Here is a 19,347-nt window from a genome sequence, read left to right as displayed (position 1 = left end):
AGCGGGATAAAGATCTAGCACGTGGGCGAGCTTTTACACTTTGGTTATCTAAAGCTTTCCGACTTGCATAGTCAACGCAGCAATCTCGGCTCGTAAGTTAGAAATCTCACGTGATTGTTGAGGTTCGACGCCAACCTCACATACCTGCCCTTCTTTGAGAGTGACACTGTCAGTTATAGAATCGGCGATATTAATCGTTTCGCTAATCAGTACACTTGTTGCAATGATTTCTGCCTGTGTGTAGGCAGGTAAACGACTTACCTAAAGATCGTGCAAAATGCTTTCACTAAATGCTGGGCCGGCGGTGCGACGCATCTCGTTGTACAAATCACTTGGGCGTCGATTCCATAAGCTTACCTCTTTCAAAACCCTTTAGAGGCGGCGTTGCTGGCTTTCGGTGAAATGCTCAATTAACTTTTTCTGAATGTAAGCGTAACGTCCAGCTGCAGGTGCGCTATCTACAAGCGTTCGAAGCCCCATACGTTTAGTCGGAGGTACACTGTAATTCGCGAATCTTCGAACCAGAAGTCTAATGAATTTTCAGACTTCGTGGGAAGCGGCAATCGTGGTGTGTGCAACTGTGGCAATGTGGCATCAGAAATGGAGGATCCACCTGTTGCCATTGTACTATCGTTTAGAGACATTCTTCTTACGTAGAAAAGAAATTATTCAGAAACGTGCGGGTCACCAATATGGTGCAAATCACCAATTTTTAATGATAACTTTACGGAAACACAAGTGAAAAGAAATGACACTTCAATAATTTAAAAAAAAAGGTTTGTTTGTTCTTATTTGTAGGGTTGTATTTTGGTAGCCGCTTCTAAAGGTGCCAGCAGCTTAAACGTTTTGTAATGGCGTTAACGCATAGTACTAAGTCGTAACGTAGACGACGCATCAACGTCGTACAGGAATAATTTATTCTGGCTATAAAATGGATTGACATAGATTTTTTGAAGGGAAAGTGGTGTTTGGAAGGTTTATGGACTTTCGCATCCGGAAAATAGCGAGTATGGAAGACTTCACCTGTTAATATAACTAAAAAAAAGCAAATAAATTAATATTTTGATTCAAAGGTACACGGCAAGATGATCCCCAGTATGCTTGTCGTACGAGAAGACTAAAATAAACAGACTCAACGTTTCCAGAGGCCAGACAAAATTGTTTCCGCTGCAGTCTGGCTAGCTGCAGAAAGTTCCAACAGCATTGCTAGGTTTCGGATAACATAAATCGAAAATAGCCACTTCGTAAAAGTCGCTCCAATTTTCGGGTTTCTCCTGTGTTTTAGGTTCCCTCTTTACCTGTGACATCAAACTCGTAGAACTGCACGCTGACAGTAGATTGCAAATGTGCTTAGTTTGCCCGCTCATACTATACATACTTATATGTAATAATTTTACATTGTTAGTATAGACAGAACGCAATTGCAGAGTGCCGATATACTTATTTCTGTTATATTTTTTTTTTTGTTTTCGATAAGGGAATGTACGCAAAAAAGTTTTCTTGTCACACAATCAGAAAAATTGTGTAGGCTGTGTTTGTTCGATTTCGAATTTATAACTCATTGCAAGAATACTGTACTAGCTATACATATATGTATGAATTATACCATGTATTTGAAAGGAACTCTAACTTTCAAATTTGTTGTTTTATTGGAAAAATCGAAGTGCCTCGGAAAATCTTTCTACCATGGAATAATGAACACTTATACCCATTTTATTTAAACATTACACTCTGAGCCGGCATATGTATGTGTGTTAAATTACTTTTTACATTAGCCTTAAAATGCTAATGAATTAAAAACCGTGTGAATTTTTTGAAATAAATCTCATAAAAATTTATAGCAAGAATAGGAATATGTAAAGTAACACTTTAAAAAATGTTCACTCAAATAACGATTACCACTATATTAAAAATATTAATTATTCGCATTGTACCTTCAGCAACTATGCCCCTTTTCGGAAAATTGTACCTTAATAATAAACTGAATTAAGATATGGTCCAGGAAATGCTTACCTCAAGGGCCGCAACTAATTCCAGAAGTGTTGTCCATGCATTTACTTTTAAACTGCCACTAAAAATATTTTCATCTAAATGCATTTTCGCAATAATATCTACATCTTCGCCACTTGGTAAAGCCAACCGTATCGTTAATTGATGTGCTGAAGGTAATATGGAATGACTAATTTTTCTGTAGCTGAGTTCACATCCTGCTTTTTTAAAACTTGTCGTTGAAGCTTTACTTGCATTATTGAAAATGTAATAAAGCTTTTCATAGAAGTTGTGTAAATTTACATCCACACGATGTTCGAAAACTAATTTTAATTCTTTGATAAGTGCAAAGGGTGTTTGCAAATTTAAAATATTTACAATATTGAAATAATCAGGATAATACAAACTATTTTTTATGCTAATATAACCTTGTGGGTGCTTAATGTCGATTACAGCGAAATAGTAGTCCAATATTTGGTCTATATCCAATATGCCTTCAATAGAGGGCCAAATCAACAAATCCAATTGCAGTTCGATATTGTATGAGAAAAAATCTTGATACTGAATGAGATGTAGTTCATTATAATCTGGAATGGGGAGTTTGAAATAATCATCATATTTTGCCTCCAATTCAATTACTTGTTCCCAAAATTGCTGTAAACTAATAAAGTTTTTTTTACTTTTTATGTTTACTCCCAGACTATAACGCAAAAGTTTGCAATGCAAATTTAGTACGAGGGAATCTTTCTTGAACAACTTTACAGTGTAACCATTTTCTTCGAAGTCTTTCAAGGGTGTGAACACTTTACATGAATATTCGAAATCTTTCAAGTCATTCATATACCATACGCCGATAAACCCAATTATTGTATTGTTCCATTTAGCTCGCATATCGATAGCATCCCTCCTTAATTTTGAAAAAATAGCGGTGTGTTTTAAGTTTATAAAGGGGATCCCAACGCTAAATCTAACGTCAAAGTCTGTTAGAGATGTAATATCGAATAAAGCTTCAACACCCAAAGTTGTAGAGGATGTTTGAATGTCAGCAACGAAATGCCTTTTTTTTTCAATGAACCCAAAGCGACCATTGATATTCCGAAGTCGGTTTAACGGTGTTGTAATATTTATCAATATCATATTATCGTTCACTTTATTTACATATCCGTCCATGCTAAGCGTAATTTCTCTTAAGTTTAATGTTAATGTGGCTGCTCCTTGTATTTTTACCCGGTCTTTCAAACTGAATTTTGTAACTAAGGATCCTCTACGCAACTTTTCATGTGGACTAGTTATAAACACTGTTCCTCTGACATTTTGGCAATGCTGACTTTTATTCAACTCCCAAATGGAATTCAAGCCATACACCTTCATGATTTCATTTGCGTTATTGTAGAGTAGATTTATATCTGTAACGAATTTATCATCGTCCTTCTTATGAAAGATTTCCAATGTTACTGATGGCATTTCTATTAACGAACTATTTAAAACAAATCGAACATCAAAACTGAATGGAACTCTGTCAATGTTAATATCGTATTTACAAATTAAGCCAAATTTTTGTTTTTCACCCCACACTAAAGACATATTTGCAAAATATACTGGACCTTTATTGTAGACCGCTGCATCAAGAGTATTTCTACGCCAACCTCTGAATGGTGTATGAATCTCCAAATGAATGCACTGATTGATACTTTCCCCATGTGCTACTTCGATATCATATTTTACCACAACTAGTTCATTCATTTCCCACGAGACGTGAGCTTCACCATGATATTTTGGCCCCTGGGTGTTTGTGTTAAAACTGCAACTTATTGTTCGGTCTGGATAAGTTACCAATATTTTTCCAGTATCTTTATTGTTAAGTCTTAAGTATTCAATTAACAAAAGCAATCGTTGAGAGGGATCGCGGTTCATGTCCCAGTTCAATTCCACTGATAACTCTTTCTTTTCTTCGAAATACATGGCTATTGACCTTACGTAGATATCACGTAGTCTGTAAAAAAATTGATTTATTAGAGTAAGTAAGGGTATTGGGATATGGGATGGTCATACTTTTTTCAGATAATCTCAGCATTATTCATTCAATTCGTTATATTCAAGCATTATGCAACAACGAAACAAGATAGATTTAAATTACGTACTAGCTTACCCGGTAGAATATATGCCCTGTCCAAAAATTGGTTTGCGTAAAAGTGAGTAAGTGAAAAGGGGAACACTCGATATCCCATTCCCTCTCCAATTTGCCACTTTGGTCAATAACATTGCATTTTACGCGTATCTACGTTTAACTCTAGTCAACTTTAACTGTAGTTTAAATTTGCACTGAAAATCCGACGGTTGCAACGCATACATCGATGTTTCCACACAACACTCAAATGTGTACACTGTCAATATAAATCGTTAGAAGAACGTTGCGTAGTTTTCACCAAATTACAGATTGGTGGCCTTAGTACTATAAAGGTACGGCAAGCTACGAGTCATTTCTATTTTTAATACCGCAGCATCCAGTGAGTTTTCTAGCTCCGTATAACGCTCGTTCTCACTGGGATGCTCTGGATCATTGAGAGACTTCAGAAGCATTTTTTACACGACTTAAGTACCAAATAGAACATTTGATATGCGTAGCGTATTGCTTGCAGTAGCCTAATTGTTACAATGTTGCGCAAGTCAGCAAAGGGTCGTGGGTTCAGATCGTGGCAACTTTTTGTTTTAAAGTTTTTTTTTTTTTTAATTCAACTTTTTTCTCGTTTTTATAACAATTAGTTTAAAAAAATATTGTTACGAATATTAGCAACACTAAGGGGTGCTGCCATTTCTAGCCCGATGATAAGCAGTGGCGTGAATTCACATCAATAATTCAATCATTATGTATCTACATAAACGAATCAATAATTGCGTCTACACATATGTACGTATACGAGCAATGGAGAATCAATGCACAAACACATGCATATATCTGAGATACTCCTAAAAGTATGCAAAGAGAAGCTATAAAATCGTGCAATTGTAGTTACAGCTGAGAAATTTGAGAGCTGATGGCAACTAGTAGATTCTGGAAATGGAAGCGCCTAGAAGATGCGACCTTGAAATCAGAGAGTATAAAAGGCAGAAAATGTAGAGGCGCTGGAATTCAGTTTGATTAGAGCTATCAAGCAGTTATTGATTAAGCACGCAATCTGTCGGGCAATAGTAGAATCTCATTTGAGCTATCAATCAGTTTGGTTGTTAAGCAAGCTAGTTGCAAAGTATAATTGTTATCGTGAAGTACTTTAATAAAGGCCATTTTTCCATTATTCAAGATTGGAGATATTTATTCAACAGTTTAATGATTCGAACTTAGCAGAAAGGCAAATAAGAGGATTTGCAAGTAAATTCGTTACAATTGGTGTCAGAAGAGGAATTGTTGAATAAATTCCAGAGGACAACAAGGACATGGCAAAGTTCAGTAAATTGAAGATCCAGCAACTGAAGAAGGAGTTGGAGAGCCGTGGATTGAATACAAGCGGCGTTAAGCTCGAACTTCAGGCACGGCTACGAGAGGCAATGGAAGCAGAAGGAATTGATGTGGACGAGTATGTCTATTATCCTGATGGGGACGAGACAACAACAAAAATTGAATGAAAAACGAAATATCGCAGACAGTTACGAGCACAGACTTGAACATGATTTTGGCTGCAATATCTGCACAAACATCGACAGTAAAAGAAATGTCGTCAGAAATAACATCGAAGAATGAAGCACAAGAAACGCGTATGTCAGAAATGTCGACACAGATTACATCCAATATGGCATCCCAACTGGAATCGCAGGAGACACGCATAACATCCAAGATGGAAGAACAAGAGGAGCGCTTATCATTGCAGGTGGCACAAATGTCTTCACAGTTAGAAGCACAGGAAGCAAGGGTAACATCAAAGCTGGAAGCGCAGGATGCAAAAATCGCTCAATTTCAGGCAAAAGTTGATGATTTGAAGGGCCGTATGGAGCAGTTACAATTAAATCGCCCAGCTGTTTCAGCGAGTAACCCAAAGGTAAAAACACAATCCTTTGACGGGTATGTTCCTTTCCAGGTCTTTAAGCTACAGTTTGAGGAGACCGCAATAGTAAACAACTGGAATGCTGAAGATAAACTTGCTGCACTCTTCGTAGCATTGAAAGGACCAGCTGCCGAAATCTTACAGACTATTTCAGAGTACCAACGGAACAGCTATGAAGCATTGATGGCCGCTGTCGAATTGGTAGAGTATTACAATATTTTCCAACATAAATTATTGAACTAACCCAGACGGTTAACTAACATCAATGGAATGCCGAATATGAAACCCTTATCCGTTCACAGCTAATAAATTACTTATTACATACAACCCATTATGGGAACTAACTAAAATACTCTCATCGATATTCCAACGTTGCGAACAGGCATACAAACTTACAAACTTACGTGTATGCATAGCATTAACCAAAGGACTCACATTGATCTGCTGACTTAGCTTAATAACATATACAAAACTACATGTATAGAGTCATGCATACAAAACTACATGAATACAAACACTGTATACAAACTTACATGTACTCATACCCCATTTTCAATGTACATATTTTTAGTTATTAGTATTAAGATATTTATGAATGTATAGGTTAAGTAAATTACTATATAAGACAAAGAATTTATTGAATAAACAGAGATTTAATGTTTGCACATCGAAGTCGTAACTTCTTTTCATTTTCTCCAAACATTTCATGGCGATCCTGCCAGTCTAGGTCAATAACTAGCACAACTGCTAAAAGATCTAGCTGGCCAGAAGAGCCTGTCGGTTCGGAAAAAATAAATAAAACAGGATTCGCCTGTAAGTCAAACATATTAACTGACTGGAAAAAATCCTGCCAGTCCGATCCTAAATAAGCATAAAAATTTGCTGAACAAGCAAATATTGCTAAAGCGATCGACTGGAGGAAATTCCGCCAGTTTATAAAAACAGGACAACAAGTAAATCCTGCAAAATTGCAAAAAAATTTTTATATGATGAAAGAAAGAATCGACTGCAGATGTGTTTGAAGACCTGCTAATTCTTCAGTTGGTAAAAATCTCGGATGGTATTCAAACCAAGGAATTATTTTCATACACCACAAGCAATGCTGAAATAATTACACATACATACATGGCTAATCGCATAAAAGGTGGAATAAATTAAGGACAGGAAAATACATGGCTACATATATAATCGCATAAAAGATGGAATAAATTGAGACCGGAAATACATTAGCAATCGACGGAGTACCGGTTGAGACGACAACAAAACTGGCAGCTATATAAATATAAGTAGGTATAAAATTTAGAAACAAATTGGGCGGCCTTTATGGACGCTAAACTATGAGCAAAAACGAAAGTTTTTGTTTAGGCATTTTTTTTTTAAATATGGTAGGATAAACTAATTTTTTTACAAAAGTTTGATGTCAGCTTTGAAAATGACACAAACTAAACAAAAAAAAAATATAGGGAAAAGGATTGAAGCCCAATGTGTAAAAAAATAAACAATACTTTGAAAAAAAATTTTTTCAATTTTAAGATATGTCAAAAATATTAAATTTAATTTTTTTTAAGGAAATCAAAAACTTTATATAACTTTGTATATTCAAAAAAAAAAAACAAAAAAAAATTACTATTTCTAAAATCGAATGCAAAATATTAGTTACTTTGTAAAATTAATTAAACAAAAGAAAATAAAAATTAGAAAATTTTTTTTAAGGAAAAATTTTAAATACCTAAATCAGAAATGAAAAATTCTAAAATAAAACAAAAATTACAATTTTAAAAGTAAATTGTTGAAATATCAATTAATTAAATATAGTAAATTTATTAAAAATCAATGAATATCAAGAGTAAAATGGAATGCATAGAATAAAAGAATAAAATCGAAAAATTTTATTAAAAATTAAAATTTAGTTCATTACTCATAGAAGCAGGAACATAGCCAAAATGTCTTGGTGGACAAAAATAGCCCAAGGCATTATGATAGCCATAGCTGGCTATGAATTCGGTAAAGAAACCTCTGAAGAGGAAATAGTTGACAACAAATTGGTAAAATATGAGCCACAAGCCCAAGTGGACACAAAAACTACAGACATATGGCTAGGTGCTTTGATATGCACGATAGGGCTATTAATCATAGCGATAGCCGCTATTCTTAAAAACTATATGAAAACCAAATTTCCAAACTCAAAGTTGAGGAAGAGCAGTATACAAGTCAAGTAAAAGTAACCTTCAAATGTCTCAATTGATAGTAAAGACAGCTTTATTAGCCCCGCCTAAATTCAACGGCAAATCAAGAATCTGCATAATTCCCATGAAGGCTCCTGGTATCTTTAAAAACAAAGAAATCAGGAAGCAATTCCAAAAACTCACAGTAGTTCACATGGAAATACCAACCACGAAGGCTAGCACGGTCGAAAATTTATACCAAAAAGCATAATTATTTCAAATTATACCTGAAAAAAAGCAAAACCCCGTGCCAGTGGAGATACGCAAAATACACAAAAAAAGAAAAAAGTAAACCAGCCCATAACAACAAGCATGAAGAAAAAGTCACAAAGAGAACATATATATATAATAAAGCGCTATATAAATTTACAATAAAAGACTAGTCGCGCTCGTTTTCATCTTAGGATAGAAAAATAGTAGCGTAGAAAATTTTCAAGAAACCAGATTGTTGAGGAAGTTATTGACTTAGGACAATATTCGACCAGGCATAAAAGAAATGCCGGCAATCCAGGACTTCAAAATTATAAGAAAATACACAGTTGTCCTGAGGGACAAATTGGTGATTAAGAAATGAATATTTACTGCAGTAAGCGAATTTATAAAATAATAATTATTAACAAAGTTCTCTAAGACCAAACAATAGCACTAACCAAAGAGGTTGTGCATGTGACAATCCCGGTATAAAAATAAAAATATTCTTCATAAATGTTATAACGATTCTGTCTTGGTGGCCGCCGCAGAAATCGCATGACAAATAAGATCAAATAAATTGCTGGAAAAATAAGAAAAACAAATTAAAAGATGGGATAATTTTTGCATCCACAGTACCTTTTTTTCCATTAACCAGCTAAACTACTACAACAAATATAAATTACCTCGCTCTTCCACCAACTACAGCTACTAAATTTCCCGAATAATAAGCTATACAATTTTTATTGATTTTAAGTTTTATGTAACCCTAATAAAATAATATAATAATGAAAAGGTGTTAAGAAATATAAATAAGTATGAGGTGTTTCAGCTATAAAAACTCGCTTTTATAGAAACCATAATTTTAGGAAAAATATTTTTTTTCTTTAACTCCGATAAAATAGAATATAAATTATTAATAGGAAAATATTTCGATAGGAAAATAGGTTGCATGATAAAAATGGTAAGAACAATAAAAATAATTAATAGTCCATCTAAAATATCTCTTAGAAAGAATCTAAAAAGAAATATTCCAATTTATTCAATTGTTTAATAATAATTTATATCTAAACAATTGAAAACAATTTTTTTTCCTCTGCTTCATATTTCCATACAAATATTATAAATAAATTCTAAAAACAAGCGGATTTTAGATGGGTCGAAAGTTTTAAAATCCGGCAATAAAATAAATAAAATAAACAAGATAAATAAAATAAGTAAAATTTAAAAATTCTATACCTAAAAATTTAAAATTTTGAAAAAAAGGACGTATACAAAAACAAAAAACAAAAAATATATGTAAAATATAAACATTTTTGAAAAAAAAGGGATATGCATTAAAATATAAACAATAAAAACATCAACGTCAGCAGATCAAAAGCAAAGCAAACAACCTCTTTTGCTACAATATAAGTAACAATAAAATATCAAAATCATTGAAAATACGACAAAGAGTTTTATACAATTGTCCACAAAACAATTATATAACACTCTTTTTTCTAAGGCGGATGGTGTAGAATTATACGTCATACCCACTGTAATGTAGCATTATGCTTCATACCCACTGTAACACACTTGCAATAATACGTATCATGAACTCCAAATATATTTTAGTAATAATCGTATTACAATATTTTCCAACATAAATTATTGAATTAACCCAGACGGTTAATAACATCAATGAAATGCCGAATATGAAACCCTTATCCGTTCACAGCTAATAAATTACTTATTACATACAACCCATTATGGGAACTAACTAAAATACTCACATCGATATTCCAACGTTGCGAACAGGCATACAAACTTACAAACTTGCGTGTATGCATAGCATTAACCAAAGTACTCACATTGATCTGCTGACGTAGTTAATAACATATACAAAACTACATGTATAGAGTCAGGCATACAAAACTACATGTATACAAAGACTGTATACAAACTTCAATGTACCCATACCCCATTTTCAATGTACATATTTCTAGTTATTAGTATTAAGATATTTATGAATGTATAGGTTAAGTAAATTACTATATAAGACAAAGAATTTATTGAATAAACAGAGATTTAATGTTTGTACATCGAAGTCATAACTTCTTTTAATTTTTCTCCAAACATTTCAGGAGCAAGAAGTAGCTTTCCAAACATTGAAAGAGCGTTTGTGCACTGCATCAATGTTGGCATATCCGATTCCAGGAGCAACGTTTATTCTAGATACAGATGCGAGCGGATATGCTATAGGAAGCTTTTTATTACAACTGGTCAATGGACAGGAGAAGGTAGTTGCATATTGCAGCCGTTCAATTGGAAAACCAGAGAGAAACTATTGCGTTATACGGAGAGAGCTGTTGGCATTGGTAGAGTGCATTAAACATTTCCACAAATACCACTACGGCCAGCGATTCCGCGTCAGGACAGATCACGCAGCGTTGAAATGTCGTCTGCAGTTCCGTAATCCGGAAAGACAATTGGCACGGTGGATCGAGCGACTACAAAGCTATGACTTTTCTATTGAGCATCGAAAAGGTAGTACCCATGGAAATGCTGATGCAATGTCACGAATACCATGTAGTTTGGAATGCAAGAACTGTTCAAAGACCGAGGCTAAAGAAGACATTATAGATGTCCGGCTAATGACTATAACATGTACAGATGAATGGGACAAGGAACAGCTAAGAAAGTGTCAGCTAGAAGATACAGATCTGTCACGTGTTATGCAAGGGCTCGAACGAAACGAAAGACCAAACAGAGAAGAGATGTCAGCAGAGAGTCCCATTGAGAAGTCATATTGGGCACAGTGGAACAGTTTAGAATTGATATCCGGTTGCCTTCATCGAGTATGGGAGAGTGAAGATGGTAAATGTAAGAAGAAACTGATAGTTGTTCCCAGAAAGAGGATTCCTGACGTGCTCAGCGAGTTGCATAATGATCCAAGTGGAGCTCATCTTGGAATCACAAAGACGCTCGAGAAAATTAAGCAGAGATTCTATTGGGTTGTTTGCCGTCAGTCGGTCCCCGAGTGGATTGCCAGCTGCGAGGTATGCAACAGAGCGAAAGGGCCCAAAACACGAAGTCATGGCCAGATGAAGCAGTATATTTCAGATGCACCATTTGAAAGGATCGCCATGGATGTCGCAGGTATGTACTGGTGGTTATGGATTATTTCAGTAAATGGCCAGAGGTATACCCAATCCCAAACCAAGAAGCAGAAACAGTAGCAGAAGTGGATACAAACGAGTGGGTTGCAAGGTATGGTGTACCAATGGAGTTACATTCTGACCAAGGCAGGAATTTTGAATCAGCTGTGTTCCAAGCAATGTGCAAGAAGTTGGGCATTCGGAAAACACGGACAACTGCATTGCATCTTCAGTCCGATGTTATGGTGGAACGTTTCAATAGAACGTTGGAGGAGCATTTAAGGGAAGTAGTAGACAAATACCATTAGGACTGGGATACACATATATCATTATTCTTGATGGCCTACCGATCGGCAGTACATGAGACAACGGGCCAAACTCCCGCAAAGTAATTTTTGGCAATGACCTTCGACTGCCAGCTGATTTGAAGTATGGGATAGATGCCGATGCGGAGAGGAATGTCAAGAAATCCACTGGTGTCTTGGAAGAAGAGCTGAGAGGGATACACGATCTGGTAAGGCAACGAGCAAAGATGATGAGTGACAAGATGAAAGCGAGGTACGATAAAGCAATTAATTCGGAAGGGTTTCAGGAAGGAGATTTGTTGCTGCTATACAACCCACAACGGAAAAAAGGTTTGTCCCCGAAATTGCAGTGTAACTGGGAAGGCCCATACAAAGTTGTAAAATGGATCAACAATGTAGTGTACCGCATACAAACCATTGGCAAACCACGAACCAAAATGAAAGTGGTTCATTTGGAGAGGCTGGCAGCGTTTAGATCGAGAGATTTGTCTGATCGGGACGATCAGACTTAGGTGGAGGGCAGTGTTACGAATATTAGCAACACTGAGGGGTACTGCCATCTCTAGGCCGATGCTAAGCAGTGACGTGAATTCACATCAATAATTCAATCATTATGTATCTACATAAACGAATCAATAATTGCGTCTACAGATATGTAAGTATACGAGCAACGGGGAAGCAATGCACAAACACATGCATATATCTGAGATACTCCAGAAAGTATGCAATAAGAGAAGCTATAAAATCGTGCAAATTTAGTTACAGCTGAAAAATTTGAGAGCTGGTGGCAACTAGTAGATTCTGGAAATGGAAGCGCCTAGAAGATGCGAACGTTGAAATCAGAGAGTATAAAAGGCAGCAAATGTAGAGGCGCTGTAATTCAGTTTGATTTGAGCTTTCAAGCAGTTATTGATTAAGCAAGCAATCTGTCGGGCAATAGTAGAATTTCATTTGAGCTATCAATCAGTTTGGTTGTTAAGCAAGCTAGTTGCAAAGTATAAGTGTTATCGCGAAGTACTTTAATAAAGGCCATTTTTACATTATTCAATATTGTAGTTATTTATTCAACAGTTTAGTGATTCGAACTTAGCAGAAGAGCAAAGAAGAGGATTTGCAAGTAAATTCGTTACAATATTAATAAAACTAAAAGCTAGCGGATATTGCAATTATTTTGCTTAAAACACTAACTATTGTTATCGCAATCCAAATCGAAAATACATTTATACCACACTTATAAAAACTATACCCAGCGATAACTACGAAAAATGGTTGCATTCTGCGTAGAAATTCGTTTCAAAAGGATACAGAAACGGGCTACAGCTCATGAAATTTTTGGCACCTCAGTTGTGGTAGGCAGATGTCGGTGTTGTGCTTCATTTTACACATAAAGCTATTGATCAAGCAGCGACATCTATTTCTAAAAAAGTCGGTTTATTAAAGGCAGTGTGTCCAAACTAAGGGCAGGTTAGGTTTGGTTGAACTGGCCGGTCCATGAGGACCTCGCATAGACTGAATAAGTCCGTAGTGTTACCAAAATTTGTTTTAACGACCAAACTGAAAACCCTATCAAAAACCAGAACCTATGTATGTTTGTTTAATGGTGTGTTCATTTTATACTTATATTTAAGAATTCATGAGCTTAACACCGGCTTATAATAATTGAACTTCAATTATTATTTTTCTAAAAGAAACTGAAAAGAAAGAAACATTTACTGGCATATTGCGATGGCCCCATTTCGAAAACTGCCAACTTAATCATCATCAGGTAATTTTGTAATGTTATCAAAGGTTTCACCGGGATTCGAACCGTGAATCACATGGTGAAGCTGCAGTAGCCTTTAACAACTAGGCCATCCTGCTGGTATTTGTTTTCATGCTTAATTCAGTTTTTCTCATTTCTACACTAACAACACAATTGAGACATTTTGTCTCTATATTTATTTGTGTGCCATGTAAATTTGTTTTTGTAAAGTTCTTCTTCGTTGCGAATGAGAAACTTTGTAAACTTGGGCTCAGTTGTACATATTTATGTATGTTTGTTTAATGGTGCTTCTCATTCGCAACGAAGAGGAACTTCACAAAAACAAATCTACATGGAACACAAATCAATATAGAGACAAAATGTCTCAATTGTGTTGTTAGTGTAGAAATGAGAATAACTGAATTAAGCATGAAAACAAATACCAGCAGGATGGCCTAGTGGTTAAAGGCTACTGCAGTTTCACCATGTGATTCACGGTTCGAATCCCGGTGAAACCTTTGATAACATTACAAAATTGCCTGATGATGATTACGTTGGCGGTCTTCGAAATGGGTCCATCGCAATATGCCAGTAAATGTTTCTTTCTTTGCGAATGAGCAGCTTTGTAAACTCGGGCTCAGTTGTACATATTTATGTATGTTTGTTTAATGGTGTGTTCACTTTATACTTATATTTAAGAATTCATGAACCGGCTTATAATAATTGAATTTCAATTATTATGTTTTCTAAGAGAAACTGAAAAGAAAGAAACATTTACTGGCATATTGCGATGGACCCATTTCGAAAACCGCCAACGTAATCATCACCAGGAAATTTTGTAATGTTATCAAAGGTTTCACCGGGATTCGAACCGTGAATCACATGGTGAAACTGCAGTAGCCTTTAACCACTAGGCCATCCTGCTGGTATTTGTTTTCATGCTTAATTCAGCTTTTCTCATTTCTACACTAACAACACAATTGAGACATTTTGTCTCTATATTTATTTGTGTGCCATGTAGATTTGTTTTTGTAAAGTTCTTCTTCGTTGCGAATGAGAAACTTTGTAAACTTGGGCTCAGTTGTACATATTTATGTATGTTTGTTTAATGGTGCTTCTCATTCGTAACGAAGAGGAACTTTACAAAAACAAATCTACATGGCACACAAATCAATATAGAGACAAAATGTCTCAATTGTGTTGTTAGTGTAGAAATGAGAATAACTGAATTAAGAATGAAAACAAATACCAGCAGGATGGCCTAGTGGTTAAAGGCTACTGCAGTTTCACCATGTGATTCACGGTTCGAATCCTGGTGAAACCTTTGATAACATTAGAAAATTGCCTGATGATGATTACGTTGGCGGTTTTCGAAATGGGTCCATCGCAATATGCCAGTGAATGTTTCTTTCTTTTCAGTTTCTCTTAGAAAACATAATAATTGAAATTCAATTATTATAAGCCGGCGTTAAGCTCATGAATTTTTAAATATAAGTATAAACTAAACACACCATTAAACAAACATACATAAATATGTATAACTGAGCCCAAGTCTACAAAGCTTCTCATTCGCAACGAAGAGGAACTTTACAGAAACAAATCTACATGGCACACAAATCAATATAGAGACAAAATGTCTCAATTGTGTTGTTAGTGTAGAAATGAGAAAAACTGAATTAAGCATGAAAACAAATACCAGCAGGATGGCCTAGTGGTTAAAGGCTACTGCAGTTTCACCATGTGATTCACGGTTCGAATCCCGGTGAAACCTTTGATAACATTACAAAACTGCCTGATGATGATTACGTTGGCGGTTTTCGAAATGGGTTCATCGCAATATGCCAGCAAATGTTTGTTTCTTTTCAGTTTCTCTTAGAAAACATAATAATTGAAATTCAATTATTATAAGCCGGTGTTAAGCCCATGAATTCTTAAATATAAGTATAAACTGAACACACCATTAAACAAACATACATAAATATGTACAACTGAGCCCGAGTTTACAAAGCTGCTCATTCGCAACGAAGAAGAACTTTACAAAAATAAATCTACGTGGCACACAAATCAATATAGAGACAAAATGAATGAATTGTGTTGTTAGTGTAGAAATGAGAAAAACTGAATTAAGCATGAAAACAAATACCAGCAGGATGGCCTAGTGGTTAAAGGCTACTACAGTTTCACCATGTGATTCACGGTTCGAATCCAGGTGAAACCTTTGATAACATTACAAAATTGCCTGATGATGATTACTTTGGCAGTTTTCGAAATGGGTCCATCGCAATATGCCAGTAAATGTTTCTTTCTTTTCAGTTTCTCTTAGAAAACATAATAATTGAAATTCAATTATTATAAGCCGGTTTTAAGCTCATGAATTCTTAAATATAAGTATAAGCTGAACACACCATTAAACAAACATACATAAATATGTACAACTGAGCGCGAGTTTACAAAGTTTCTCATTCGCAACGAAGAAGAACTTTACAACAACAAATCTACATGGCACACAAATTAATATAGAGACAAAATGTTTCAATTGTGTTGTTAGTGTAGAAATGAGAAAAACTGAATTAAGCATGAAACCAAATACAAGCAGGATGGCCTAGTGGTTAAAGGCTACTGCAGTTTCACCATGTGATTCACGGTTCGAATCCCGGGGAAACCTTTGATAACATTACAAAATTGCCTGATGATGATTACGTTGGCGTTTTTCGAAATGGGTCCATCGCAATATGCCAGTAAATGTTTCTTTCTTTTCAGTTTCTCTTAGAAAACATAATAATTGAAATTCAATTATTATAAGCCGGTGTTAAGCTCATGAATTCTTAAATATAAGTATAAACTGAACACACCATTAAGCAAACATACATAAATATGTATAACTGAGCCCAAGTTTACAAAGCTTCTCATTCGCAACGAAGAAAAACTTTACATAAACAAATCTACATGGCACACAACTCAATATAGAGACAAAATGTCTCAATTGTGTTGTTAGTGTAGAAATGAGAAAAACTGAATTAAGCATGAAAACAAATACAAGCAGGATGGCCTAGTGGTTAAAGTCTACTGCAGTTTCACCATGTGATTCACGGTTCGAATCCCGGTGAAACCTTTGATAACATTACACAATTGCCTGATGATGTTTACGTTGGCAGTTTTCGAAATGGGTCCATCGCAATATGCCAGTAAATGTTTCTTTCTTTTCAGTTTCTCTTAGAAAACATAATAATTGAAATTAAATTATTATAAGCCGGTGTTAAGCGTATGAATTCTTAAATATAAGTATAAACTGAACACACCATTAAACAAACATACATAAATATGTACAACTGAGCCCGAGTTTACAAAGCTGCTCATTCGCAACGAAGAACAACTTTACAAAAATAATTCTACGTGGCCCACAAATCAATATAGAGACAAAATGTCTCAATTGTGTTGTTAGTGTAGAAATGAGAAAAACTGAATTAAGCATGAAAACAAATACCAGCAGGATGGCCTAGTGGTTAAAGGCTACTGCAGTTTCACCATGTGATTCACGGTTCGAATCCCGGTGAAACCTTTGATAACATTACACAATTGCCTGATGATGTTTACGTTGGCAGTTTTCGAAATGGGTCCATCGCAATATGCCAGTAAATGTTTCTTTCTTTTCAGTTTCTCTTAGAAAACATAATAATTGAAATTAAATTATTATAAGCCGGTGTTGAGCTAATGAATTTTTAAATATAAATATAAACTGAAAACACCATTAAACAAACATACATAAATATGTACAACTGAGCCCGAGTTTATAAAGCTTCTCATTCGCAACGAAGAAGAACTTTACAAAAACAAATCTACATGGTACACAAATTAATATAGAGACAAAATATCTCAATTGTGTTGTTAGTGTAGAAATGAGAAAAACTGAATTAAGCATGAAAACAAATACAAGCAGGATGGCCTAGTGGTTAAAGGCTACTGCAGTTTCACCATGTGATTCACGGTTGAATCCCGATGAAAGCTTTGATAACATTACAAAATTGCCTGATGATGATTACGTTGGCGATTTTCGAAATGGGTCCATCGCAATATGCCAGTAAATGTTTCTTTCTTTTCAGTTTCTCTTAGAAAACATAATAATTGAAATTCAATTATTATAAGCCGGTGTTAAGCTCATGAATTATTAAATATAAGTATAAACTGAGCACACCATTAAATAAACATACATAAATATGTACAACTGAGCCCGAGTCTACAAAGCTTCCCATTCGCAACGAAGAAGAACTTTACAAAAACAAATCTACATGGCACACAAATCAATATAGAGACAAAATGTCTCAATTGTCTTGTTAGTGTAGAAATGAGAAAAACTGAATTAAGCATGAAAACAAATACCAGCAGGATGTCCTAGTGGTTAAAGGCTACTGCAGTTACACCATGTGATTCACGGTTCGAATCCCGGTGAAACCTTTGATAACATTACAAAATTGCCTGATGATGATTACGTTGGCGGTTTTCGAAATGGGTGCATCGCAATATGCCAGTAAATGTTTCTTTCTTTTCAGTTTCTCTTAGAAAACATAATAATTGAAATTCAATTATTATAAGCCGGTGTTAAGCTCATGAATTCTTAAATATAAGCAGGACCAATGTTATAAAATAACTCCGTCCTCTTGGCAAATACTAGAAGCTTCCTAGGACTTAAGCCACTTGCTGCTTCTAGATCTGACAGCTGTATCACTCCTTATATCCGGAGTCTTAGCCTGGCAAGCGCAGGGCACGAGCACAGAATGTGCTCGATCGTTTCCTCCTACAGCCCGCACTTCCTACACCTGCTATCACTGATCAAGCCTAATTTAAAGGCATGTGACGGCAGAAGGCAGTGTCCAGTCAGAATACCCATCATGAGTCTACAGTCCTCCCTTTTTAATGATAGAAGCAACTTTGTTAGTCTAAGGTTTTAAGACCTGCACATAATCTTCGACACTTTACAGCCTCGCACTTGAACCCACGCCTTTCCTGCTTGGTCGGTCATGTGCCTTCGCTTCTCTTGCCTTCGCTTAATTTCGCCAAGTCAAATTGGGACGTCTACGGAGCAAGCTTCAAGGGATGCGCCCTTTTTAGCTAGTGCATCCGCTTTTTCATTCCCATCTATTCCCATATGCCCTGGGACCACATATAGATGTATGCTTCTCCCTGTCCCGATTCTCTCCAGGGACCGCTTGCACTCTAACACGCATTTAGATGCTGTGCTGCTGTGTGCGAGATTACTGTCTTAATTGCTGCTTGACTGTCAATATAAAAGTTAACACGATTGCAGCTTGGGCTATTTTCTTCCAGGGTTTCTACTGCTTTGGTTACGGATACTATTTCCGCTTGGAAAACGCAACAGTAATCCGGCAGCCTGTAGAATCTGTTTATTTCCGCATCAGCACAGTATACCGCAGACCCTACTCTTTCCACTACTTTGGAACCATCTGTGTACACATGTATCGCCTCGTCGGCCATTTGAGAACCCTTGCACCAACCGCCTACCTCTATTGCGGCCTTAAGATCGCCCTCGGCGCGCAGATAGGGAATCTGGTAGTCTGTTCGTCTTGTGATTGATGGCGCTATACTACTATGGCCGTATGGTCGGCGCTCAAGCTGCCCCGAGGCACCGAGGCTGGTTGCAGTTGTTAACGCTATGTTCTTTGAACAAACTAAGGACAAGAAACTAAACAAATTATCTGGCTCACATAC

General features: G+C 35.8%; 1 protein-coding gene across 1 annotated transcript in view; it reads right to left on the bottom strand.

The window, feature by feature from the left end:
* Nucleotides 1-19,347, bottom strand: part of Apoltp (Apolipoprotein lipid transfer particle) — a 2,338,027-nt gene that overhangs the window by 1,314,194 nt on the left and 1,004,486 nt on the right. Inside the window, exon 12 of the mRNA XM_067766285.1 lies at nt 2,014-3,982. Within this exon, the coding sequence (XP_067622386.1) occupies nt 2,014-3,982 (1,969 nt within the window). The remainder of the gene's footprint in view (nt 1-2,013; nt 3,983-19,347) is intronic.

The sequence above is a fragment of the Eurosta solidaginis genome, chromosome 2 (assembly GCF_040869045.1).
Source record: "Eurosta solidaginis isolate ZX-2024a chromosome 2, ASM4086904v1, whole genome shotgun sequence".
NCBI classification, from domain to species: Eukaryota; Metazoa; Arthropoda; class Insecta; order Diptera; family Tephritidae; genus Eurosta; species Eurosta solidaginis.
Note: the sequence above shows the minus strand (reverse complement) of the source record. Positions and strands in the feature narration are given on the sequence as shown.